At 42.6% G+C, this 27,821-nt stretch overlaps 1 protein-coding gene across 1 annotated transcript in view; it reads right to left on the bottom strand.

The window, feature by feature from the left end:
* Positions 1 to 27,821, bottom strand: part of MED27 (mediator complex subunit 27) — a 471,863-nt gene that overhangs the window by 152,123 nt on the left and 291,919 nt on the right. The window contains exon 4 of the mRNA XM_077477842.1: positions 21,700 to 21,793. Coding sequence (XP_077333968.1) covers positions 21,700 to 21,793 — 94 coding nt within the window. The remainder of the gene's footprint in view (positions 1 to 21,699; positions 21,794 to 27,821) is intronic.

Raw genomic sequence — 27,821 nt, 5'->3', positions numbered from 1 at the left:
GAATTCCACTTTAAATCCCGGAAGTAAATTCAATCCCCACCCCAGATAATGCTTGAACAAAAACAGGGTTGGCCTTCAAAAAGAAAGGAGAAAAAAGCACTTCTGTGATGCGAGAGATAAATACAAAAAAACAACAACATCTACACTCACCGATCACTTTATCAGGTACACCTGTTCAATTGCTTGGTACCACAAATTGCTAATCAGCCAATCACATGGCAGCAGCTCAATGCATTTAGGTATCTAGACGTGGTGAAGACAACTTGCTGATGTTCAAACCGAGCATCAGAATGGGGAAGAGGGGATTTAAGTGACTTTGAATGTGTCATGGTTGTTGGTGCCAGATGGGCTGGTCTGAGTATTTCAACAACTGCTGATTTCCACACACAACCATCTCTAGGGTTTACAGAGAATGGTCAGAAAAAGAGAAAATATACAGTAAGCGGCAATTGTGTGGACGAAAACGCCTTGTTCATGTCAGAAGAGAATGGTCAGACTGGTTCTAGATGAAAGAAGGGCAACAATAACTCAAATAACCACTCATTACAACCAAGGTATGCAGAATAGCATCTCTGAATGCACAACACATCAAACCTTGAAGCAGATGGGCTACAGCAGCAGAAGACCACACCGTTTGCCACTCCTGTCAGCTAAGAACAGGAAACTGAGGCTACAATTCGTACAGGCTCACCAAAATTCGACAAAAGGATTGGAAAGGTGCCTGGTCTGATGAGTCACGATTTTACCAGCAACATTTATATGGTAGGTCAGAATTTGGCATAAACAACATGAAAGCATGGATCCATCTTGTCTTGTATCAACGGCTAAGACTGGTGGTGGTGTGGGGGAATTTTCTTGGCACACTTGGCCCCATAGTACCAATTGAGCATCATGTAAATGCCACGCCTACCCGAGTATTGTTGCTGACCATGTCCATCCTTTTATGACTAAAATGAACCCATCTTCTTATGGCTCCTTCCAGCAGGATAATCCACTATGTCACAAAGCTCAAATCATCTCACCACTGGTTTCTTGAACATGACAATAAGGTCACTGTACTCCAATGGCTTCCACAGTCACCAAATCTCAATCCAATAGATCACCTTTGGAAAGTGGTGGAAAGGTAGATTCTTATCATGGATGTGCAGCCGACAAATCTGCAACAACTGTATGATGCCATCATGTCAATATGGACCAAAATCTCAGAGGAATGTTTCCAACACCTTGTTGAATCTATGCCAGGAAGAATTAAGGAAGTTCTGAAGGCAAAAGGGGGTCCGAACCTGGTACTAGCAAGGTGTACCTAATAAAGTGTACAGTGAGTGTATTCTGCCCCTTGTGCATATAAAATGACAAGCTACACCAAAAAACAAACACATGTGTAAGCATACTTTAAAATGGTAATATTCATATATGTAGCAACAAAAATAAATAATAATAATTAACTACAGGTACAATTTAAAAAGAGCTTGAAAGAGGAAAAATTAAGGAAGTGAGGAGAGAGCTGATGCACATTAACTTGATAAACCACAGGAAGATTTTTGGGGGTTTTTGATGCTAATTGGTGGCGACACTGAATATATTGTGCATCTTTTCAGCTGATTATGGTTTCTTAATTAGAAACCAGCCTATTGCCTCCTTTCATTGTCTTCTTATTCAATTTTGCCATTCCCATTCTTTCAGAAGCAGGTGTTCAGTTTACTTTTTAATTAGATGCCCTGTTTTACTTCCTCCCAGTCCCCCCCCCCCCCTTCACTTCCCCTGAGGCGCGGATAAACGTGCCTCCCAAATGTCTTCAATTTCAAATCTGGAGTCTACTATGAGGTTAGATTTTCAGCAATATGAGCTAAACCAGCAGAAACAAAGATTAACTTGTATAGCCTTGCAGGCTGTTTAATGTCAGCTTCCATCACGATTTGCCTGTAGAGGTGAGAACATCAATGGGCTCGTTATTCACCTACTAAGGGCCAACATGGACAGATAAGGCTCCATGCACACTGGGGCTCATAAACAGAAGTATTTTGGAGTTTGTGCGATTTTTTTTTTTAACAGTCCATAAACTCCACTCTATGTTATTCTATGTGTCCAAGTTTTTTAACTTTTATCAGCAGTGGAGTTTATGGGCTGTTTTCTGAACGCCATAAAATCCCGTTCAGTTGTCATTTTTCTGACCGCAAAAAAAAGCCAAATGCTCATAAACGCTGATAACTGTTGATAATCCTCAAAATCGCAGCTCACCAGCAGTTTTTAACATTTTTGATCCATTAACAAAAAAAAACGCTAAAAACCGCTAACACGGAAAAACGCTAATAAGTGCCATTGTAGAAATGTTAGAAAACATTGAAAGACTCATTGCAAAGCTACTGGCGTTTTTAGAACATTATTTTAACGTCCAGTGTGCATGGAGCCTAATGCCCCATACACAGGATGAGATTATCGGACGAATGATCGTCCGTTTTTTATTGCATGCTAATCTCAGATCGAATCTGATGAGTTTACCAAAGTCACGAAAATTCCCGCACGACAGAAAAAAAATTCGGAAGTGATGTCATGTGTTGTAATGCATTTGTATTGCATTTTCGAACGATAGCTGTACTGATTAAACGAAAATCATACGATCTGGGCTCGTACGAAAAAAATTTCCGTGCATGTCCGATAGAATAATATCGGATGAACTGTCCTAATCGGCTCTCTAAACCTCTGTACTAACGATCCGATTATCGTACGATCGCTTCGAAAGCGGTATTTTCCATACGATTTTCTGATCGTGTGTACGGGGCATTAGTCTCTGAGAATAACAAGCAGGGAGTTATACATGCTCATCGCTAAGCAAGTTGTTCAACAGGCGATTATCACCCTTACCCATGATGGTAAGGAAGGTGAGCAAGAGACTTTAGTTCTTGCTGCTTCCTCATAGAAGATTGGAAGATTACACATACTCTAAAGCTGGCCAATGGCTCTGTAATTTGACACAAGTTTCCTTAGATTTATAAGCAATTATGTAGTGTGAAGGCCTACTAAAATATCAAATTAAATTTATATGTAATCAGACAGGCTGGTGCAGTGCATAGTTGTTGGAAAATCCAAAGCTGTACAGTCAGATTGTAACATGTATGGCAAGCTTTGAGGCTTGTGTCTGAGGCTTTGTTGGGCAAATACAACATGCTTTTTTTATTTGCGTCACTTCTGAGATGATTCAGAATTCACTGCAGGTGCACTTGACCTGCTTCAGATGCATTTGCATTACAAGAGAATTGTATACGGGCAGAGGCAGTTCTGACATGAACAAAAGCCCCCTGACGCAGGCCAAGATGGTAAATCACCTTGTGTGTTCTGGTACACCTCCAATGGGCTCAGAAAGAGTTGAGTTATAGCAAGCATTGCTTGATATCCAAAAGCATGTTTGCTATTACTGGGCTTTCAAATCAAAGTGTAGGAAGACACAAATCTAAGCAGAGTAAGGCTCCTTAACGGTGCGCCCGTCAGTTTTTTTTAGGCGGACCTGAACGGATGCTCCATACGGGTCTGCTGACATCCAACCCGCTCCAATCTGCTAAAGTGTGACGGATGGAACCCTACTTTTCCATCCATCTGGCGGATCCAATGAAAACGGACTCTATGGTCTTCATCCGATCCCCCATAGAGGAGAGTGGCGCTCTGACAGGTCTGTCCCTGCAGTGTGCAGAGACGGACCTGGCATCTGCCTGCTCAGCGGGGATCGATGGAGCGATCCCTGCTGAGCAAAGCAGAGCCGGTACACGTCCATGTGAAAGAGTCCTTAAGAGGCATATCTCTATAGGGAAAATGCTTTTGGGCATGTTTTGATTCCACTGCACTCAAGTTCCAAGTATATTTTTTTTTAGTGAAGGCTGAAGAAATAAAATTGAGGACCGTTTCAAACTATTAAAATTCCCAAATAAAAATAGTGTGAACATTTATTATCTGGAAACTCTCCTGTGTACACCTCAGGCTAATTTACATTTATTTATTAAGGTGTTGCCTCTTGCTTAAGCTCCACCAACCGCAATTACCTTGTGCCCTGAGGGTGCACTTACTGGCCACTAAGGCACTCGTGCACATGGGGTTAGCAGCCAGTGGGGCTTAAAGTTGCTATGCCAGCTAAAAAAGACAATTGTAATCTCTTTATTGCACCTTTTTGTCTGTCAATCTCTCTTACTGCCGTTGACAGTAACTGTATGTGGAAAAATCCAACATGCTGGTTCTATCCAAGTCAGTAAAAGGATCGACTTGGGTACAATCAGCCTGCCCATACATGGATCAAAATTAAGCTGGTCCCTGCTGAACCTGCACAATTTCGATCCATGCATGACCGGCTTTACATAGCACCTGACTTCTGATGGTAAAGTGGATTTTTACACTGAGTTTCAAGCTGCTATCTAGAGACCTCTGTTAGGAGTTAGGGCTTATAGTACAACTGCCTATATGCACATTTACCTTTTTTGATGAGATAGCAAGACAAATGACAAGAATTAATTCTGAAGTCACAGTCCAATAACAAAGTGTAACCACTTTTCCATAGGAGGTTTTGTAGACAGATTTTTGTAACAGATAGGAGAAAGCATGTTGTGGCATTTACTTACTTTTAAAATGACAGAGAGGTTCAATTTAAAGTGATACGAAAGTCTCTTTTTTTTTTAAATAACATGTTATCCCTGATTGAAGCAGGATATAAGGTGATTGCGCAATGGTACCTTGTTCCAGAACCCCGCTCTAAAATGTATCCGGATTCGGCCACCTCCTACTTTAGGGGCTGCGGTCAGGTTGGCACTGCCCTTGATATGTAGTGGACTTGTCCTAAGGTCCGTTGTTTCTGTATACGGGTTCATTCCTTAATTCATTTGGTCACCATGATTAACATATTACTAAACATCCTCAAATAGCCTTGCTTAACGAACCTGTGGAGAAGATCCCAAAGTTCACAGACTCTAATTAGAGGTTTTTGATGGCCAAAATATCCATCGCCACTGCTTGGAAAAGTCCACTGATCAACTTAGTTTTAATGAAGCAAAAACTAACCTGGAATCACGCTCCGTAAAAAACTGGTCAGTGTACTACGGGACAAACAACCCCTCTTTAAAAAAGGTGTGGACCCCTTGGCTTTCTTACCTGCAGGTGCCAAACACTTGGGATTGGCATTGGATCAGTGCCTGGTTGGACTCCTGGACAGGTGTGGTCTTGCTTCTTTGCTTTTTTTCTGACTCGCTTCATTTTCTTTCTCTAACTCGCTCCTCTCTTTTTTTTACTCAGGTGCAAGAGAGGCCCTCTGGTCAAACCCTTTGTCTAGACTTTGGGATTTCTGTCTAGGTTTTGCATGCAACGATATCCCTCAAAGCATCTGATGCTGCCACACTTGATTTTTCTAAGTATATATATGTTTTTTTGTTGGGGTAGGATAAATAAGTCTAGTGTTATATGACACAAAGGTCACTGTTTGTTATAATTTCATTATGTCTATAGCTTGCCTCGTGGTTGGGTAGGGGCTGTCCTGCTTGTCCCCTCTGCTGAATGTACATAGTTGGCCTGATGTAAGGCCCATGGGTTGTTTGGCCTATTTGTGGACTATAAACGAATATGTTTAACAGTTTTTTTTTTTTTTTTTATAGCGGACCACTCTGTCACAGTTCATAATACCCATTGGTGGATCTACATGGATTAATGTCTTAACTCCTTACTCTAACATGTCATCATTGTTGACTTCTTGTTCACTGCTTATATTGTCAGAACCATTTTGCACTCTTGTATTACAATTATAATGTTTAACTGTAGTTCTTAAAATTGAATAAAGAGATGAAAACAAAAAAATAACGTTATACTTACCCTGAACCTCCTCTTCTCAGGTCCCTCTGTGATGTTCCTGGCCCCTGCCTCCTGTTGAGTGCCCCCACAGCAAGCAGCTTGCAATGGGGGCACCCGAACTGAGCCGCAGCGCGGCCCTTCCCCCTTTCTCTCCTCATTGGCTAACTTTGAGAGCAGCGGGAGACAATGATGCCGCGCTGCTGTCTCAGCCAATGAGGAGGGGAGTCCCGGGTAGCCGAGACACTACTGCAACATCGCTGGACAGAGATGGGGCTCTGGTAAGTATTAAAGGGGCTGAGCACAGAAGGGGTTTTATCTTAATACATAAAATGCATTAAGATAAAAAACCTTCCGCCTTTACATCCACTTTCATCCTAACACTCTTTTTGGCTTGTGATGGCAGAGTTTGACATAGCGACTGCATCATGTGAACAGCCTCCTAGGACTTTAGGTGGGTGGTCGGAGGATGGTAGAACCGCAGCTCAGTGGTCTGCTTTTACCACCCTCCAGCTGCCTGTGTGAAAGAGGCCTTTAAAGGCTAAGTTTACCTCTTTTTTTTCTAAAATCCAACTCCCCTATGTACCAATATACCATTAATGTGCTTCAGTTGAACAAAAGTACAAGTTTTCTTTTATTTACCTCATCCTTGGTTACATTTCTCAGAAGGCTTCACAAACTTCCTGGTATACAGACAGATCAGCAGGTAAGACACAGGAAGGAGTTTACCAGCTGACCTCATTAGCACACCTTCACCCATCAACTATATTTTTACAGCACCCCCAGCATTCCTCGCATGCATTTTCCTGGCTTCCCCAGATGCTGCATGCTAAACTCCCTGGGGCCACATTCAGCCCACAGGACACCCCTGATGTAGTACAAGAGCCTGTCAGATTGGATACAGAGTGATTGGATTGATAGTGTGTCCTCCTATTATATAGTTTTGGTAAAACTAAAGGAGATTGTACAGAGATTAGACAACCAAATTGTATAGTGTATGGCCACGTTTATACACCTAAAATTACCTAGTTGCACTTTTAGTGTCATTATTGTTAACAGCACATCAAACACAGAAGCAATTACAAATTTTACCCTATGAAAAAACAGACGGCAAATGCAGTAAAAAAAAAAAAAAAAAAGTGCAAAAAGTCCCACAAGCTACTTTGCCAGGTGTAGTGCAGCCCATTGAAATCACTGGGCTGCCTTATGTGTGTCACTGGAAAAACAAGTAAAAAAAATTCACTGTCACTACTGTGAAATTGGTGCATTTACACAAGAACAATGAGGCCTGTGTGTTTCCAAACGAATGGCAAACTGCACAGAAAATGTGTGCTTTGCCATGTGTTTCAGGAATGCTGAAAATGTGCATCATGTTTGTGTTGTCATTACATGTTAAAGGCTCCCCAAGTGCAGAAAGGGCACCAAAAACTGCGGTAACACGCCAGGCTCCGCTCCAAAGATAGTTCTGGAGCTTCTTTTGGGTGATTGTAGTGCGCAGGGCAGCCCATTTAAGTGAATGAGCTGTCCTATGCATGACAAGTGGAAACGCTCCAAAACACCCAATACAAATGCATGCGAGAATGTGAGTTTTCACTATGTGGAGATATGAGCAAGGCCTGACAACTGAGTGTCCCCATCCACTCCCTCCTACGTACTTGTATAAAGAGGGCCTTACACTATGCAATCTAATTGTGCAAGCTCTGTACAATTTCCTTTATATTTACCAGAACTATGGAATAAGAGGACACACCTGAACAATCAATTCAATTTGTATCCAATCAGACAGGCCCTAGTTGATGGGAGAGCTAAAGGAGATCATACAATCAGATTGTCTACAAAGTGGGTGGAGGTAGTATTGTAATGAGGGAGGTGTGGTCCAGAGTGGTGAACACACCCGCTTCTGTGAAGCAACAAGGAAGTGAAGGCTTCTGGCAGATGACGTCAAAGCTGATACAAGCTACAGGAAGATGATGGAATCTGAAAAACCGTTCAAAAATGCAAATAAACTGACAAGATCCTAAACATTCTGCGGCCCAGGTAAGTGAGAGAAAAGCACATTGGGATGACTGGGTTAGAAATGGCATTGGAAAACGCTTCTATTTATTATGAAAATTTCATTTCTGCCTGAAAAGGTGAACTTATACTTTAAGGACAACTCACAAAAATCTAGAGCCCTTTATTAATGTTAGTGATGGACTGTATCTTATAGGTTGTTTTTTTATTTTGCCTTAGAATCACACTAGTTCTAAAATCAAATACAGAAACTTGAAAACTGAGGACAAAATCCAAACTGCCAATAACAGATTTATGGCAGACAGAAAAAAATAGAAGAAAAAAGTAAAAGTTATAATAATAAAAACCGTGTTGGGTTAATGTTGGTGCTAAAACAATGATACCTGGAAACCTAGTGAGAGCAGCTGCTGCAATGGGTTAACACACCTTATAAGTGTCCCTCCATGCTAAGGAAGTGCCACTGTATCTGTCTTCAGGTCACTAAGCATCTTCCACACATGAGTAAGCAGCAGGCAGCAGCCTAGGTGTCCTCAAGTAATATCCTCAAATAAGACTGCTAGGAGTGCTGTTTCTGCCTGACAAAGCAGCTTTTTTTTTTTCCATAGGGAAACACAAATGCTGATTTCTTGCACTCCGTGAGCTAATGGAATTTATATGATGAGGAAGATGAGTCCTGTGTCCTAATTCACGGAGGAAGACCCGTATCCATTAATGTTGCACAGCATAGTATGCTGATTCAAAAGATTGGTGCAGATGTTTTTGGTACAGGACCATCAGTTAAAAAGCTTTGAAAGACAAAAAACATGCATGAGCAAGTTTATACTGGTAATCTGTATTTTGCACACATTTATACTGCACATAAAGGTCAGGGAAAAGAATAACTCAAAATCTAAAACTAAGAGGTCCACTTGTAGCTCTCCAATGATCATTGCAGTTTTTATTCTAGAATGTGGTCTGCATTTTATGAGTAATAAACTGTGGGCCACAGCGTGGAGAAATAATCCATTGTTTTTCTAATGGGACTGTTACACAAGTCAGTGCATTATTCATGTATACAGGAGAAGCTGGCATTCGGATTTCTGCTTATATTGCCTTCTCAAATAAGCGAGATAGAAATCAGTCTGTGCTCCACAACACACGCAGAACTACCGATACATTTCTCAGAGACTGCCCGGTAAAGTGGTTGTAAACCTTTTTGTTGACTTTTACCTATAGGCAAGCCTAGAATAAGGTAGTGGAAATATCTCCTAAACGTGCACAGTTCAGGAGATATTTCACTTGCAGTGCGCCAATGTCGTCACCGGCGGATGCCCTGAGAAGAAAAGGACCACTGTGCCGTTTTCTGCCCCAGCGAGTCCCGTGACTGACGGCTCTCACGCGCATGCACAGGAGTGACATCACGTGACTCCGGCCAGTCACAGAGCCGGAGTCCGTGGCCCCGGAAGGAAGAGGGGCGAAGATGGACGCAGCCTGCTCAGGGTACAGCGCAGGCTTTGTTTGCAGGTAATTTTGGTATAATGGGCTAGTATGCGATGCATACTATCCCATTATGCTTTTCATTTACAGGCCTTGCGGCGAGCAAAAGAGGAAGTTAAATCCATCAGCGTTTCCTCTTTAACTTCTTCGTTGTCAACACAATGTCACAGCAAGGCATTACATTTTATGTGGAGGCTGAAACACAGCAAGAAACAGAATTATTTCCACATCAGGAAGTAAGCAGGCAAGGTAAACACTCAGTTAAACCAACCTAGAAGGTTCAACAGAATCATGAAGCTGATAAAGAAGAACTGCTGGTTAATGTCAATCACTTATAATTTAAAAAGGTTGATTGCAAGTCATATCTTTCTCAGCAGTCTCATGAGGTACGGCAACTAGGGGGCGCTCTCAAAAAAAATTCAGTGCTACCTATGATATTTATCAAAGACTGTGCCTTAAAATTGAAGTTTAGTCAAACACTAACTATAGTTAAAGAATATGTTAACCCAACATTTCATACTCCTGATATGTGGATGCTGTACCCTCATGTACTTGTATAAAGGTATCCTGTTCTCTTTGTATTGCTTCCTTTGTGCAAAATACCTGGTGTTCCTGCCAGTCCCCCTGCTTCCCTAATAAAATCTGACCACACTAGCCACAAGAGCACAGTTTTCTGGTCAGTTTTCTAGCTGTGCTGGGAACTTAGCCTGCCCTTCTCCAATGATCAGACATTGCTGACACATGCCCCCTGCACAGCCATGGACTCCTCCAGCTCTCTAAGCTTATGCAGCTGAGAACAGAGGGTATGTGATCACTTATAAAAGAAGAAAAACAAAAATGGTATTTATAACATTTATACACAAATGTTTTGCCTTTCATTTCTAGTTTAAAGTGAATGGTTTGATTTACAAGATAAGAGTTCACATAAAGGGCAACTTCTGCCTTCTCGTCGTAGTTCACTTGTCCCCCCCCCCCATAGTGCCCACAGCTTCTAAATCATCTTTTTACATTGAAAATTGAGTACTGTCCGTGATACTTTTTTTATTTGCACTAACAAATTTTTTCAGGACACGCAAAAATTGTAAAATTGTATGTAAGTGTAAATAAAAAAAAGTATCACGGACAGTACTCAATTTTCTCTGTCACAATTGCACTAATATGGCTACAATCACATCAAGTATCTTTTTACATTAAAATACTGCCACTATATAACTTTTCAGATGATCTGTATACATGTTACATGATAAACTGCACAATTTCTCCAGTTCAGATAGGAGGAGATTTCCACTACAGCCTTTTTTACACAATGCAGAAGATTAACCCCTTAAATTCCACAGGGAGTATAACAAGCATGCTGTATATACAGACTGATTTTACTGTTGTGGGTTTAGTAACACTTTAATCTAGAGAGAGACAGTTTAGTACTACAAAGACAAAAGCAGAAGTGATGACAATCAGACAACTTCATGAATCCAAATCTCCTAACTCTGCATCTACAAGACACTCCTCCAGCTCTGCCAAGTCTCTACAATCAAGATCTTCCACTCTCAGCCACCAACTTATCAAAGCTCATCTCAAGGCTGAAGCTTCTAAAATTCAGGTAGCCTTGGCCCAAAAGAAAGCAGAGATAGATGCAGAAGAAACTGCATGCAAGAAAGCACGGATGCAAGCAGAGTTGAAGGCAAAAACTACATCCAAGAGAGCAGAGATGAAAGCTTTGGAGAAACAATGTGAGCATGCCACAAACATTGCAAGGTTAAAAGTCTTAGAGCAAGCTACTAGCGGAAGTGAAAGGCCTAACAGCAGCACTCAGTTGTATCATATGCATCATATTGCTCTTAAGGAGCCAAGTCATATATATATATATATATATATATATATATATATATATATATATATTGTAGACATGTCACTGGAGAAGTGATCGAGGGGGTGTACATCTCACCTAGGTTGCTACACAGTGTGAGATGGTAAATCCAGGATGGATCAGTTTCTCAGCAGCGATATGCTGCTGAGTTGTTATTTAATTTTGCCGGGCCTGGGTTTATATGGAATGGCAGGTAGGTTTGGTAGAGGGACCTGTCATTCCACATCCCCCGATCCAGTTCTGGGTTTGGGATCAGGTGAGCTTGGATCCTAATTAGCCTGGGAAGCTAAAGGCTCTGTAGGGTCTGCAGGTGATTGCTTCTCAGCCAGGGAATGAACAATCTGTGTGTTGAAGGAAGCTGCAAGCACAGCCACTGCTGGAGCTAAAACTCACCCTGCGATATCCAGGCGAAAGACGCTGTGTTTGTAAGTGTCAGATAGGTGAGCAGAACCTGTTAGTAAGCGCCCAGCCGGGCTAGGACTTTTATTTTTGTTGTACTTAGAAAGCACGGTGTTGCTGTATATTTTTGTTTGCTGGACTGTTTGTACCACGAATAAACGCCAAGATTTGCTTTATCAAATTCCAAGTCTGCTGTGAACTGTGTCCAAACACACCCTACCCCGGGAAGATCCCTTACAATTGGTGGAGGTAGCGGGCAACGCGGTTGCTAGGGGCAACGGTGTGGACAGACTTGGCTACAGCTGCTGATGTCCTGGGTGAAAGCTGCAACTACACTCCAAAAACAGTCCAGCAACATGGAAGAGATGCTGAAGCAGTTTATGCAAGTGAGTTTGCAACAACAGCAGGCTCAGACAGAGGCCAATAGACGACATGAACAGTCCATGGCTGAACAACAGCAGATGATGGCTGCACAACAGCAGGCGCAGACAGAGGCCAATAGACGACATGAACAGTCCATGGCTGCACAACAGCAGATGATGGCTGCACAACAGCGGATGCATAAGGAAGAGTTGCAAGCTTTGCGCCAAAGCCAACAACAACTTATCGAGCACCTGATAGTAAATCGAGAGGCGCCTGTGGTTGCTAATCCACCCTCAATGGAGGGAGCCGCTCCAGAGATTTTTTCTGGGAGAAGGACTGTGCAGAAAGCGCTGCAAAAGATGACTGCTGAGGACGATGTTGAGGCCTATCTAACAGTATTTGAGCGCGTGGCTGAGCGAGAGAAGTTACCAGCCGCTGAGTGGGCAGAGGTAATTGCGCCCTATTTAACAGGTGAACCTCAAAAGGCCTACTATGACCTCAGTGAGCAAGAGGTTAAGGACTATACTCGGCTAAAAGAGGAGATGCTTGCCCGACTAGGAGTTACTACTGCAGTCCGTGCCCGGAGGGTACGCAACTGGAGCTACAGTCTGGACAAATCAGCGAGGTCCCAGATGTATGACCTAATCCATTTGGCAAGAAAGTGGTTGGAGCCAGACACTTCTACTCCTGCACAAATCCTAGAGAAGGTCGTGATGGATCGCTACCTCCGAGCCCTTCCTACTGACTTGCAACGCTGGGTGGGACAAGGTGATCCTAAGAATGCAAACGAACTTGTCAACCTTGTGGAGAGGTTCCAGGCGACTGAGGACTACCTCCGTGATGTTCCTGCAGCATCTTCACCTCCCCGGAGCGCCAGATCTGTGCCGTCAGCTGGTAAGAGACTTCCATCTATTGGGGGAGTGTGGAGGGGTGCTGATGGGGGGAAAAGGGCTCAAGTGGTGTCTCAGGGACAAAAGACTGGTGATGGTCCCGGGTGGCTAAGGGGCTCTGAAAAGGACTCCTTGCCAAAGAGACCAGGCCCTATCCAGTGTTGGAGATGCCATGAGGCGGGACACGTGTCGGCCCATTGCCCTCTTACCTCTGAACCCATGGAATGTGACGCTAGCAGGCGTCAGTCGCTATTTGCGGAACCATCTTGTGCTGCAGTTCCTGGACTAGAGACTGAACCGCAAATCTGCAACATCACAATCAATGACTTTCCTGTTAAAGCGTTAATGGACTCAGGAAGCCTTGTAACCTTGGTGCATGCTAGCCTGGTGACTGGGGACTTAGAGTCTAAAAAGCATATGAGTGTTGTGTGCATACATGGTGATACAAAAGTGTACCCTATAGTGCTGGCTAAAGTCGGGACTGAACAAGGCACCGTACAATATGAAGTGGGTGTGGTTAAAAACCTCATGCATAATGTAATATTGGGGCGCGATTTTCCATTATTCTGGGCTCTTTGGGAAAAAAGAAAAATCCCCAAAAGGAGTGAGGATACCTCTAAGGGGGTTGCCTTGTCCACTGTGAATGATAAAAATGTGCAGGATGAAAATGATTGTTTTCCTTTGCAGGTCCTGGCTGGGGAGGAGGAGGCTCCTCCCACTGAGCAAAATATACTAGACTTAGAGGTGTCTAGCGATAATTTTGGGACTGCACAATTACAGGACCCCACTCTCAAAAATGCGAGAGAGCAGGTTGCTGTTATGAACGGGGTACCTCAGGAACCAGATGCTGAAAAAAGATTTCCACATTTTTCGGTGACTAATGATCTTTTCTATAGAGTCAATAAGGTTAAAGATGAGATTGTGGAACAGCTTCTGGTACCTAAGCCGTACCGGCGTCAGGTGCTTGACATGGCACATAACCATGTTCTTGGGGGACACTTGGGGACTGACAAAACGCGAGAGAGGGTTCTCCAGAGGTTTTTTTGGCCGGCCATATATGATGACATTAAAAAATACTGTGAGTCGTGCCCCACATGTCAGGTTAGTGCCCCAGTGTCACATTTTCGCAGTCCTTTGGTTTCGCTCCCGATTATAGAGGTGCCTTTTGAGCGTATTGCCATGGATTTAGTGGGTCCCATTGTAAAGTCAGCTAGAGGACACCAGTATATTTTGGTAGTCCTGGATTATGCGACCCGCTATCCTGAGGCTGTACCCTTAAGAAACACTGCATCTAAAACAATTGCACGTGAGTTGTTTTATATGTTCTCTAGGACTGGGATCCCCAAAGAAATCCTAACTGACCAAGGTACGCCATTTATGTCGAAAGTAATGAAGGAATTATGCAGACTATTTAAAATCTCACACATCCGTACCTCTGTGTACCACCCCCAGACGGACGGATTGGTGGAGAGATTTAATAAAACTTTGAAACATATGTTGAAGAATGTGGTGGCAAAAGATGGTCGTGACTGGGATCATTTATTACCCTACCTCATGTTTGCTATTAGGGAGGTGCCCCAAGCGTCCACAGGGTTCTCACCATTCGAGTTGGTCTATGGTCATCACCCTAGGGGTCTACTAGACATTGCAAAAGAGACATGGGAGAATGAGTCCACCCCATACAAGAGTGTTATTGAGCATGTAGCACAAATGCAGGACCGTATAGCCACTGTAATGCCCCTGGTAAGGGAACACCTCCAGAGAGCTCAAGAGGCCCAAAGTAGAATTTACAACCGGTCCGCAAGAATCAGGACATTCAACCCAGGCGATAGGGTCCTTATACTAGTCCCCACTGTTGAGAGTAAATTCTTGGCGAAGTGGCAAGGTCCTTATGAAATTGTTGAAAAGATCAGTGAGGTGAACTACAAGGTGCACCAACCAGGTAGAAGGAAGCCTTTCCAAGTTTATCACATAAACTTGATCAAGCCCTGGAAAGACAGGGAATCCTTGGGGGCGACAAATACTGTTAATAATTTGTCACAACCAATCCCTCCAGTCAAGGTAGGTGATACTCTATCAGTGTCACAGAAACAGGAGGCTCAGGAATTTTTACAGAAAAACAAAAACAAGTTCTCTGACCTCCCAGGGCGTACACACCTCATCCATCATCACATTGAAACTGAGCCTAGAAGCAGAGTAAACCTTAAGCCCTATAGGATACCCGAGGCACGTAGGGAAGCCGTATCTGCCGAGGTAAAACGTATGCTTGCTCTGGGGGTAATTGAGGTGTCACAGAGTGAATGGTCCAGCCCAATTGTGCTAATCCCAAAGCCCAATGGAACTTGGAGGTTCTGTAACGATTTCAGAAAGTTGAATGAGATCTCCAAGTTCGATGCGTATCCTATGCCCAGGGTAGATGAGTTGATTGAGAAGTTGGGTAACGCCAGGTACATAACCACCCTCGATCTCACAAAGGGCTATTGGCAGATTCCACTTTCTGACGAGGCTAAAGAGAAAACTGCTTTCTCCACCCCTGATGGGCTATTCCAGTATGTAGTGATGCCGTTCGGGTTACATGGAGCGCCTGCAACTTTCCAGAGGTTGATGGACTTGATTCTGCGACCACATCGTGATTACTCAGCCGCCTACCTCGATGATGTGGTCATTTTTAGCCCTGATTGGGAAAGTCACCTCTGTAAGGTACAGGCCGTGTTGGATGCCATAAGTGATGCAGGGTTGACCATAAATGCCGAGAAGTGTGCTCTAGCCCTAGAAGAGGCCAAATATCTGGGCTACATTGTTGGAAGAGGATTGGTTAGGCCACAGCTAAATAAAATTGAGGCAATACAGAATTGGCCTAGACCCCTGACAAGGAAACAGGTTAGAGCTTTCCTGGGTATTACGGGTTATTACCGTAGATTTGTGCCGAACTTTGCCTCAGTTGCTGCTCCGCTAACTGACTTGACAAAGGGCGGAAAGACAGCAATGGTCACGTGGACCCCAGAGGCCGAGGAGGCTTTCCAAAGCCTTAAGTCTGCCTTGTGCCAACCACCTGTGTTAGTCACCCCCGATTTCAGGCGAGAATTTCTGGTCCAGACAGATGCCTCTAGCACAGGCTTAGGTGCAGTACTCTCACAAGTAGTGAATGGTGAGGAGCATCCGGTGACGTACTTGAGTAGAAAACTAACCCCGGCCGAGAAAAATTATGCCATTGTGGAGCGAGAATGTTTGGCAGTAAAGTGGGCCCTAGAATCTTTAAAGTATTACTTGCTAGGCAGGAAATTCAAGTTGGTGACAGACCATGCCCCCCTAACATGGATGAAGTTAAACAAGGAGAGAAATGCAAGAGTGACTAGATGGTTTCTCTCCCTACAAAACTTTAATTTCACTGTGGAACACAGGCCAGGGAAATTACAGGCAAATGCTGACGCATTGTCAAGGGTAAGTTGTCTGTGGGGACAAAAGGCTCAGCCCTCCGGTCTGAAAAAGAGGGGGGGGATATGTAGACATGTCACTGGAGAAGTGATCGAGGGGGTGTACATCTCACCTAGGTTGCTACACAGTGTGAGATGGTAAATCCAGGATGGATCAGTTTCTCAGCAGCGATATGCTGCTGAGTTGTTATTTAATTTTGCCGGGCCTGGGTTTATATGGAATGGCAGGTAGGTTTGGTAGAGGGACCTGTCATTCCACATCCCCCGATCCAGTTCTGGGTTTGGGATCAGGTGAGCTTGGATCCTAATTAGCCTGGGAAGCTAAAGGCTCTGTAGGGTCTGCAGGTGATTGCTTCTCAGCCAGGGAATGAACAATCTGTGTGTTGAAGGAAGCTGCAAGCACAGCCACTGCTGGAGCTAAAACTCACCCTGCGATATCCAGGCGAAAGACGCTGTGTTTGTAAGTGTCAGATAGGTGAGCAGAACCTGTTAGTAAGCGCCCAGCCGGGCTAGGACTTTTATTTTTGTTGTACTTAGAAAGCACGGTGTTGCTGTATATTTTTGTTTGCTGGACTGTTTGTACCACGAATAAACGCCAAGATTTGCTTTATCAAATTCCAAGTCTGCTGTGAACTGTGTCCAAACACACCCTACCCCGGGAAGATCCCTTACAATATATACCTGGTACCATTCTGAGGGGAGGCCATCTAGACCTGGAGTTTTACTGGTTGGTAATGAACGTATGGCAGTAGTTACCTCCTCCGTGATAGGTTTATCTAAGAGGAGTTGCTGGGGGGTACTAAGTGCAGAGAAGTCAAGTTATTCAAAGAAACCCATAAAGGCTTGCTCGGGAAGTACAGTCATATCCTCATATAACCTGCTATAGAATTCTGCGAAGGTTTGGTTCATAGTCAATGTGTCAGAGGTCGTTGACCCGTCTGGGAGTTGAATTTCAGCACTCAAACTGTTCTGAAAGTCCGTGTGGGCGAGATACATATGAAACCTACCGTTTTTTTCCCTCATGCTCGTAAATTCGAGCATGGAGGTACAATTGTTGCTTCCTAGTCAAAGCCACCATATGAAGCTGCAGCGCCAGATGGGCTTCTGTCAGCATACCATGAGTCTCAGAGGAAGGGCTACCCATTTGGCAGGAGCGTGCCTCCTCCAGTGCTTTTTGGAGAGGCTCCAACGCTGGTCCACCCAAATGGATCTATAGTGCTTAATACATGAGATATAAGAACCCCTGATCACCGCCTTAAAGGCATCCCAGACAGAGGCCCCGGCTGCAGAGTCATATTTAGTTAGGGATCTCGGGGGAAGGTGGTGGGGAAGCGTCCTGGCTGTCCCCAAAGAGATCAGGAGTGGAGGCTGGTGATGCACTATGCCCATGGAGGGTGCCACGGCAGCCATCTTGGCAGGAGCGGGTGGTGATTCTCATCATGGCCGTAGGTTGCTTCTTCCCCCGCTGCTTTTCCATTCACAAAAATAACTCCCTAAGGCATGGAAAACGTTCCTGCCAGGGTAGACGTGATTAAAGTCGAGTTTTACTCATGGACAACCAGGATGGTAGAAGGAGAGACCAGAGCTATACAGGAACAAGTCTGATCACATCCTGCATTCGGCCACACCCCCTCTACAACCACTTTAATATATAACACACTACAAGGTAGCGCAGGATAATCCATTCTCCTTTTACATACCGGAAAAATGGGTATCAGTTTGATCGAGGTATAAGAAAAAAAAAAAAATAAGTTTCCTTTCCTCCCTTTTCATACTTCTGTGAGAATTATGAGAATTGCAGATTCTTAGAGAGCTTGGGGAGTCCAACCCTCTCAGGGCACCTTCTCCAAAGCCTGCAAGCTCACACATTTCTCAGAGAGAGACCAGAGAGGTACTCCATATTCTACCTGAACTTACTCCAGTCCCTGAAAAGACTGATCAGAACAAGAAAACTGAGAACCCAAATGTCCTATACATAAACTACAACAGCTTTGGAAGCGTATTGGCTTCAAAAAGTAAACCTAGCAAGAACACAAAGGGCTTTTAAAGAAATTTTGGGTTTGCCTCAAATGCTGTGCTTCCACAGAACACCATGCTAAAGAATCTAAGGCTACTATAAAGTGCATAGACTGCAACAATGATGATCAAGTGCAAGAGCTTTATTCATTTTGAGACAGTTCTCTGTCTAAAGGTGATCCTCCTGAAGCAAAGCATGACGACAAAAGCATAGACCAAACAGCGCTTTATACTTCCAATTTTCTCTAAATGTACAGACTTCTGTGGAGAAGGACTCTGTGACAAATCCTGTGCCAAAATACTTTGGTTTGTGTTATACCCCAAGGGTGAACCCAGAAAATCTGTAAGAAAGTATTGCCAGATTGCAAGAGTTACAGCTCTCTTGTAGGAGAAAATCTTTTTGACCAGTTAAACATAACAGGAGATGCCTTATCACAGCCTTAACCAGGGTGCTTTCAGGTTTCTTTAGGAGTGCCTTGGCAAAATGCCTACAAGTTGCCCAAAAATTATATACCAGCCAGTGGGTGGATCAAAACTGTCTTTTAGCTACACCAAGTTATAGGTTTTCATTGTCCATTACAATCTTCTAGCTGCTGGGGTCCTAACAACCAATTATGTAATCGCTTGATTAAGGAGTATGTCAAGTGCCTACACAGTAGCCTTGTTTGCTCCTCCCCTGCCCCTCTCCGTCAGCAATGGGATCACATTAGCTAAGTGAGGGAGAGGAGAAACTCTGGAATACTAGCCACTACCAGTGTGCAAAGGTGTGTTTGCTTTGGGAGAATAAATCACCTCAAATGTTCAGTGTCCTACAGTACATATGTGTCGCTGTGTTGTGCAAAATTATTAGGTTACATATTAGAATGGGGTTTTTCGAGATGCAAAATTTTAAAGGGTGCCTTGACTTAAAAATGGTTGAGAAACACTGCCTTACCATATAGCCTGGGCCCCTATGCTGGCATTATAGAAGAGACAGGCAGGAGAGCCACTGGTTGATAACGCCGGGACCAAGGTGTTCGATGTACTAATTAAAAGATGAGAAGTTCCTAAAAACTATGAGTAAGGAGTTCCAATCAGGACAATTTCAACAGCTGGGTAGCATCACTACCATTTCTTGCCTCAAGAAAGAAACTACCAAATAATAATCAACATGCAGAAGCATGATTTATTTTTTACAGCACACCCTGAACGGAAAACAAAAAAATGTAAAAACACTTTGTTGACTTTACGCAGAAGGTGTTTGTGACAGATTATTATTATACAGGATTTATATAGTGCCAACAGTTTGTGCAGCGCTTTACAACATGAGGGCAGACAGTACACATACAATACAATACAAGAGGAATCGGAGAGCTCTGCTCGTTAGAGACCACAATCTAGGAGGCGGTCATACTGAGTTTGCACCACCCCTCAAGGAAGGAGAGGAATATTGGTACCTCCCATGCTTTGGCATGCACCATTCTTGCAAGCCGGATCAGATCACGGTGGTCTTCAACTCAAGTGCTTGATATGAAGGCGTTTCCCTCCACAAAGTCTTTCCCACCAGGCCTAATCTGAACAGCCTGGTAGGAGTTTTGCTCTGCTTCCAGCCAGAACGAATTGCTGTTATAGCCGACATTCAGCAAATGCTCCACTGTTCCATCATTTTAGAAGCCAACAGAAACTTTCTCAGGTTATGATGTCAGCGATGAAGTCATAGATTACCGAATAAGGGTACATGTTTTTGGCAACATCCCTTTTCCTTCTGGAGCAATTTATGGGCTGAGAAAGACCACTCCAGAAGGTGAAAAAGAATCTGGATCTGATGCATGTGAATTTGTGGAAAATAATTTCTATGTAGATGATGGGCTCAAATCTCTGCCTAAAGTAGAAGCAGTAATTGATCTGAAAATAACTCAGAATATGCTTGACACGGCCAACTCTAAGGCTTCAGAAAATTATCTTCTACAGTGACAAGGTAATAAAGGCAAAGGATACATCCCATGAAGCTGCACATCAATGTAAACCCACTGGTATTGGAATGAATGACAATCTTAACCTGGGCTCTCGTCAGGCCACACCCCAACACAATTCACTCTGCCTCTAGGTGCTTAATCATGGGTATTAAGCATCAAGGTATTAGGAGCATGGCCTGGCAGGAGCCATTCATTCTAATACCAGTGGGTCTGCATTTATGTATGGCTTCATGGGATTTATCCTTTGCTTAACAGTTGTATGGAGCCGAGACAAGCTCCCTCTTTGGCCTTCACTCACAGCCATGGACGCAGAACTGCTTTACCTTGTAGCCCGAGTGGCACATTTTTTATTATGGTTCAAGGTAATAAAGGCCCTTTCCTCTAATGACAATGCTGTTCGTGTAAAGAGATTTGAGATAGGAATGGAGTGGACCAACACCAACAGATGACATGGCTCCCCAAAGCATCACTGACTGTGGAAACTTCACACGACCTTATGCAACTTGGATTCTGTGCCTCTCCACTCTTATTCCAAACTCTGGGACCTGGATTTCCAAATGAAATGCAAAATTTTCCACAGTCCGTGATGATTTGGGGAGCCATGTCATCTGCTGGTGTTGGTCCACTGTGCTTTATCAAGTTCAAAGTCAGCACAGCCCTTTACGAAGAAATTCTAGAGCACGTCATGCATCCCGCTGCTGACCAGCTTTATGGAGATGCCGATTTCATCTTCCAGCAGGACTTGGCACCTGCCCACACTGCCAAAAGTACCAATACCTGGTTTATTGATCATGGTATCACTGTGCTTGATTGGCTAGCAAACTTGCATGACCTAAATCCCATAGAGAATCTGTGCGGTATGGTCAAGAGGAAGATGAGAGATACCAGACCCAACAATGCAGGTGAGCTGAAGACCGCTAGCAACCTGGGCTTCTATAACACCTCAGCAGTGCCACAGGCTGATCACCTTCATGCCATGCTGCATTGATGCAGTAATTCATGCAAAAGCAGCCCCGACCAAGTATGGCGTGCATAATATATTGTACATGGTAAAAAATTATATTTACATTTTTTAACAGATGCTGGAGAAACAAACCACCTGGCAGCTTTTAAATAACTTGGGATTTTTTGTGTAATCTCCCTACTAATTTCTCAGGTCTGCATACTTGCTGTGCCCATTATGAGGGTCTTCCCGGCTCCTTGCTGAATTTATTTTATATTATGAGGAATGTAATAGGAGGAGCTAGAAAACAAAGAGGGGAGGGAACACATCAAACTCACAGGTGAACAGAAATAACGCAAGACCCACAAAAGGCCAGGGGCAGGCTAGCCAAAACCCAAATTTCACTTCTAGGTGGACATACCCTATAAGAGCATAATAAATAGCTCAAAAGCTTTACCAATAAAGGGTTAGATCATGAAAGCCATATTAGGAAGAAAACATGTTTAGCTGAGCAGCACGTGGAGCTTACCAGCAGCATAGCCGATGAACCATTGGGTCTTGATAAGTGGATAGTCATCTCTGGAAACATGCGATCTATACGGCTAATAACATCATCGATGTAACTAGGAGAAAGGACACATGATTAATACTCTACTTGAATCTTGCCAAGCTGAAAATCACAGAATTAAAACACAAAGACAATTATATAATTAACATGTTGAGTACATATTGAACTGATAAAACTATAACTTGGTATTAAAGGCTACTCTTCCCAAAACAGATATATCTGGTTTTGGTATATGTTGGGAGATTTAAGTCAACTTGCAATCACTTAGGACCCCAAAGGATCTCAGGAGATTGATCTATGAATCTGGGCCTCCATGTCTGCATAGTTTGCTCACCAATTACACATGTCCCACCTTCACAGACTGTTAAAACGTAAAAAAAAAAGGATTTAGACAAAAAAGGTGGCACAAAGTACTAAAGAACATCACAGTGGCTGAAATTCCAAAGAACAAGTAGACAATAACTGTCACACAGCACAACGGGAGGAGAGTGTGAAATATAACGGCCAATAGGTAGTTAACTTTTCCTTCAGTTTTGCTTTACACATTGCTTGTATGTATTTATTTATTAATAAGTTAAACAACCACCCAGGCTAAGCTCTGAAGAAGAAGCTATGACTTTGAAATGCGTCAGTCAGCAGCAGCCCTGGTGTCCTTCACATAGACATCTGGAGACTATTGCTCCTGGACTGATCACCACAATCAGGTGGCTACACTAAACGCCTTATCGCCATATGTTTGTGAGTGGTACTTTATTCTGGTTTTATAAAAAAAAAAATGCTTGGAATAATGCACAAGGCTGGTGCGCCTCCTTTTCTTTCTTGTTCTAAAATGACCATCCATGCCTGTCTAGTTTATCTGCATTAGCTTTGTGAGTACATAACAGTGTCAACATCAGATGCAAATGTAGCGTGGAATGCGGTTCCAATAGGATTTTTGAATTACTGCCAATATTAGGACTAGTGGAAGAGAAAAGGAAGCCTCTTGCAATAAAACTTTTTGGAGGCATCCTCTATGAATATATACATTTCTTGTAGGGGATTGTGGCATTTACCAAAGATGTTCACTGTGTTTTTGTAACTTAGGGGTGGGGAGGAATAAAACTGAAGGCCATCCAGAAAAATAAACCAACTTCTGTCCGTTTAAAATAGCCGGTGTCCTGTGCTTTTACAATGAAAAGCAAGGTCTACTTTTTTTTTCTTTTTTTACTTTCAGAAATCGTAAGTGATACAAGTGATAGTTCGTTTCTATGCACCGCAGCTTAGCAGTTTGAATGCATTTAGGTAAAAAAATTTTAGTTGTACAACTTTAACCGCTGTGAATTCAGAGTGCTGGCATTTGACATTGATGGAAAAGTCAAGGAGAATGGAGATATTTTAGAAGAAAATGTTACCCTTTTCTTTGACAGGTCTAAACATGACATTCCAGTCTTTGTACTGCAGGAGCTTAGCCATAAAAGGCTGAGGGGATGCCAAAGGTGGTGGCCAAGGAGAGAAGTGGTATGCCCGCTATATTGCAAATGTAACAGTAAACTTCTCCTTCCAATACGTACAGATTAAAAGATCCTGAAGGGTCTGAACCCTCTCTGCTTTTTCAGGTAGGCCCACAAATCTGAGATTACTTTGGCGCATACAATGAAGGTCATCTTGGCACTGCATTAGCATGCATTAGGTGCTACAGTAAGTCAACTTTGACCTCTTCGATTCTAGAAGTGACTATGGACTGTGAAATGGAAATGGCTTCCAGTACCTTGATTGTCATTGAGAATTCTGGATCAGCCATGGGTGAGGGTGGATTGCTGTCCCCAGAGGCTTTTCTCTGTCCAGTAAACATTTCAAGACACACTGCTACATCTAGAAGGTGCTTCGCAGGCGCAGTAGGTGCAGTAGATAATTGGACCAAAAGAGGCGAGTTTGCAGATAGGATATTACAGCAGTAAGTGTCTCAAGAAAAGGTGTCATCAGGTCTCATCTTCTGCTTAGTATCACAGGCCATACTCCCCTCAACCTTTACAAACTTAAAGTGGTTTTAAAATCTAAATGTTATTTACTTTATTTCATTCCATCTCCCCTCTTTATACACCTCACTCAATCCAGCACTGTGCCCTTCTGTAGCAGCTCTCTCCTCCCACTTCCTGGTCTCACAGGCTTTGCGAAGGCAGCGATCATTGGCTCCTGCTGCAGACAGTTATATCATGTGAAGGACAGGGCAGGACAGGGCCCACCCTCACTGTCTGTGTATATGAACGTGGCTTGCTATAGGGGCACACTCAGAAGAAGAGGAGCCAGGAGCACCGGTGGGGAACCCCAGAAGAGGTGGTTCGGGGCCGCTCTCTGCAATTGCGTGGAGTGGGTGGGCTTTTATGAATGTGCAGTAGGGGCGGCCCTAACAGTTTTTTGCTATTGCCCAATTACCTCAAGAAAGCCTATATATAACCCATGGTCTATGAATAAAAGTAATTTGCACTGTACAATTTAAGATAAAAGGTTTGCCTTTAGTTATTCTTTAACAACTTGACGACCAGTCCATAGTAAAAATACGTCATGACTTTGACATCAAATACTGGTATGGCAGCAGCTAGCTGGCGGAAACCCAGTATTTTTTATTTTTTTTATACTATGGCTGATTTCCTTTTTTCCCCTACCTAACGGATTGGTAAAGTCGTCTATATGCCCTTGGAGGACTAGAGCGACGTTTGATGTCACTTCCGGTTCCCGGGCCATAGTAATTTTTTTTTTCTTGTTAAAGCAAAAGTTTAAAAAACATTTTTTCCCCTTTTCTTTTGCTTTTAAAGGTAAAAGAGATTTGGGGGGTCTTTTTGACTAGATCTCTCAATAAAAAGGACCTGTCATCCTTTCAATTACAAGGGATGTTTACATTCCTTATAATAGGAAAAAAAAATGATAAAATAAAGGGACAATGTAAAAAAAAAGAAAAAAAGAAAAAAAAAGGAAAACATCCCATTCCCTCCATGATCAAGCGCTGAAGTGAACGCATACGCAAGTAGTGCAAGCATATGTAAACGCATATGTGTTGAAACCAAAGGGGGAACCAAACACGTGAGGTATTGCCATGAACGTTAGAGCACATTATACAAAAGAATTGAGATAAAAATGTGTTTTGCTGTTTTTTTTCATTCATTAAAGTGTATTTTTGCCCAAAAAATTTGTTTGAAAGACTGCTTGCGCAAAAACGGCGACATAAAATATTGCAGTGATAGCCATTTTATTCTCTAGGGTCTCTGCTAATTATATATATGTTTGGTGGTTCTAAGTAATTTTCTATCAAAAAATGCTCATTTCAACTTTTAAAGAAAAATTTCCAGAAAAGGTAAAACTGAAAACTGTATGTTTGATGAAGAAAAGGAGAATAGTCAATTAGGAGAATTCTTCACATAATCTATCCTCTGATTCATAAAGTATGTATGAAGCTACATTTTTTCTGTGATGTCCACAACAAGCAATCAAGTTCTAGCAAGTGCAGGGTGGCAAATTGAAGGAATGCTCTGATTGGTTATTAGGGGAAAAACCTATGTTCAGTATTTGCAGTATAAAATATAATAATAATATAATATTAAATATGCTTTCTAAATGCATTCAGCAACTGGTTTAAAAAAAGCGAAACAAGTGCCTGTTAAAGAACAGTCTGGAACAGCACTATTTTGCGAAGCACTCTTTCACACTTTTCTCTGGTGTGAGTGACAGCCAGCGCCATTACCGCAGTCCAGCGCCAAGCCCGACTCTTCTTCTGAGCTCAGCAAAACCATGTTGTCGCTTTGCAGAAGAACAAAGGTCAACACTAACTATATGCTAATAAAGACATAAGGCATTTCTCTTCCGCCGATGTGCAATCAATAAACATCCTCAGTCTTGGACACTGGCTACAGCCTACAGAATATAATGAAGCAAGCTCAAGCAGTGTGAGATCAAGACAAATTGCAAAAGCTTGCTGGAGAAATAAGGTGGGTGCATTCTGGCATACTACAGTCCAGATGTAGTACAACCTCCATTTGAAATATATACTGGGGTTGATTTACTAAAAACTGGAGTGCTCAAAACGTTGTGCAGCTGTGTATAGAAACCAATCAGCGTCAAGTTTTTTCCTTTTTTAAGCCGACGTTAGAAGAGGATTGGCTACAATGGACAGTTGCAGCTGATTTTGCATTCTCCAATTTTGGTAAAGCAACTCCACTGTATTCACATATGACTTAAACCACACGATATAAAACGCATAGATAAGGAAATCACTCAGTTTAGAGTTTACCATTTGTCAATGGAAACAGCCTTATTTTTATCTTCATTTATTAAAACAATATTTGCCAGAGAAACATTTTCCAGAAAAATCTGTTGGAATTTTTTTTTCCTATTTTCCCCCTCTAGTATCTCGCAGGTTGATTTTGCCATGGTAGGATAACGAATGAATTGCACATAATACACACTAAGATGAAAATTCAGTATTGGTAGTACTTGACATCACTGTACATATATTATTTGCACACAGGTGAATCCACAATGTTGACACCATAGCTCTAAAGGTATTTTAGAGCTTGAGATTATAAATATTCATATAAGGACTTCATCACAATCATTCACGTGTAATACTTTACCAGTGCTACCCTCTTCCAACTTGGGAAATCTTTCTCTGAACAAAAAAAACAACAAAAGAATACAGAAGCCTAGTGTATTACCAAATGATAATTTATCAAAAGACAAACATCAAAAAAGATATACCCGCAAGCAGCAAAATGGCTAAAGGTATTGAGAAAAGCAAAACCCAAGTGACATGTTGCACAGAGATCGAGGACTTACTCTGATGCACATGCCAACACATTTCAAAAGGCCGAGAACTCTTCCTCAGAGCATAGCATTTATGCTCTGAAGCAGAGGGCTTGTCCTTAGAAACACATCAGTATGTATGTCTGAGAGATTTACATGCAGATTTCTATACATGTCCACATTGTGACCTTGCAAGTATGTTTTGGGCATTAATCTTTTAATCAATTGTCATTTGGTCTTTGCGCCTTTTTGTTTTTTCTAGTTTAGAGACATGTATTTTGCATACAAAGGTTTTCAGAATAAAAAGTCATCACTGTTTGTGGAACAATCTGTTCTTTAAAACTTGGCATAGCAGATGAAATGGCCTACACATATGATAATCATTTCCTAAGGTCTATCAGCAGCTTAAAACACAACTGTTGATGGTACAGAGTCCACCAGAGTGTGTGACAATGTAGCAGTGTAAGAGGATAAATGCTTTCAATAGTCGAGAACCAGTCTCATTTGAATGTTTTGTTTTCTTTAAAAAAAAAAAAAAACCTATAGGCAACTAATGATAGGATTTATTTTACAGCTTACCTGTAAAATCCTTTTCTTGGAGTACATCATGGGACACAGAGTCTTAAGTAATTACCTAATGGGTTATGGTCACATTCAGGTGTTGACACTGGTATACCCAATCATGGGTATACCAATGTTCACTCCCTATACGCCGCCTCCTCCTTCCAGGAGCACCTCAGTTTTTGTAGCAAAGCAATATACTTAAATCCCAAAACAGAGGAGGGACATCTGTGTCCCATGATGTACGCCAATAAAAGGATTTTACAGGTAAGCAGTAATAAAAATCCTATTTTATTTATCATACATCATGGGACACAGAGCCTTAAGTAATTACTGAATGGGACATCCCATAGCAAAGCTACTTGAGGGAAGGGAGAGACAACCCACAGAGTAACCCCAGACTTGAGGACTTATACTGCTGCCTGCAGAATACTGCGCCCAAAGCGATATCCTCATACATCCTTACATCCACCTGATAACATTTTTGTGAATGTATGCAATGAAGACCAAGTTGCGGCCTTACAGATCTGAGCCATGGAGGCCTGGTGACGCACTGCCCAAGAAGCACTAACTGCCCTGGTAGAGTGCGCCTTAACTTGAAAAGGGTCAATATTACCCCTAAAATTGTAAGTTTGAATTTTAACTTACCGAATCCACTTAGCGACAGTGGATTTCGACATTGCCTGTCCTTTCTTAGGACCCTCTGGCTGAATAAATAAGACATCAGCCCTAAGAATCTGAGCAGTGGT

Source organism: Lithobates pipiens, unplaced genomic scaffold (genome assembly GCF_037356315.1).
Source record: "Lithobates pipiens isolate NorthernLeopardFrog02 unplaced genomic scaffold, aLitPip1_a1.2 Scaffold_1, whole genome shotgun sequence".
NCBI lineage: Eukaryota > Metazoa > Chordata > Amphibia > Anura > Ranidae > Lithobates > Lithobates pipiens.
Note: the sequence above shows the minus strand (reverse complement) of the source record. Positions and strands in the feature narration are given on the sequence as shown.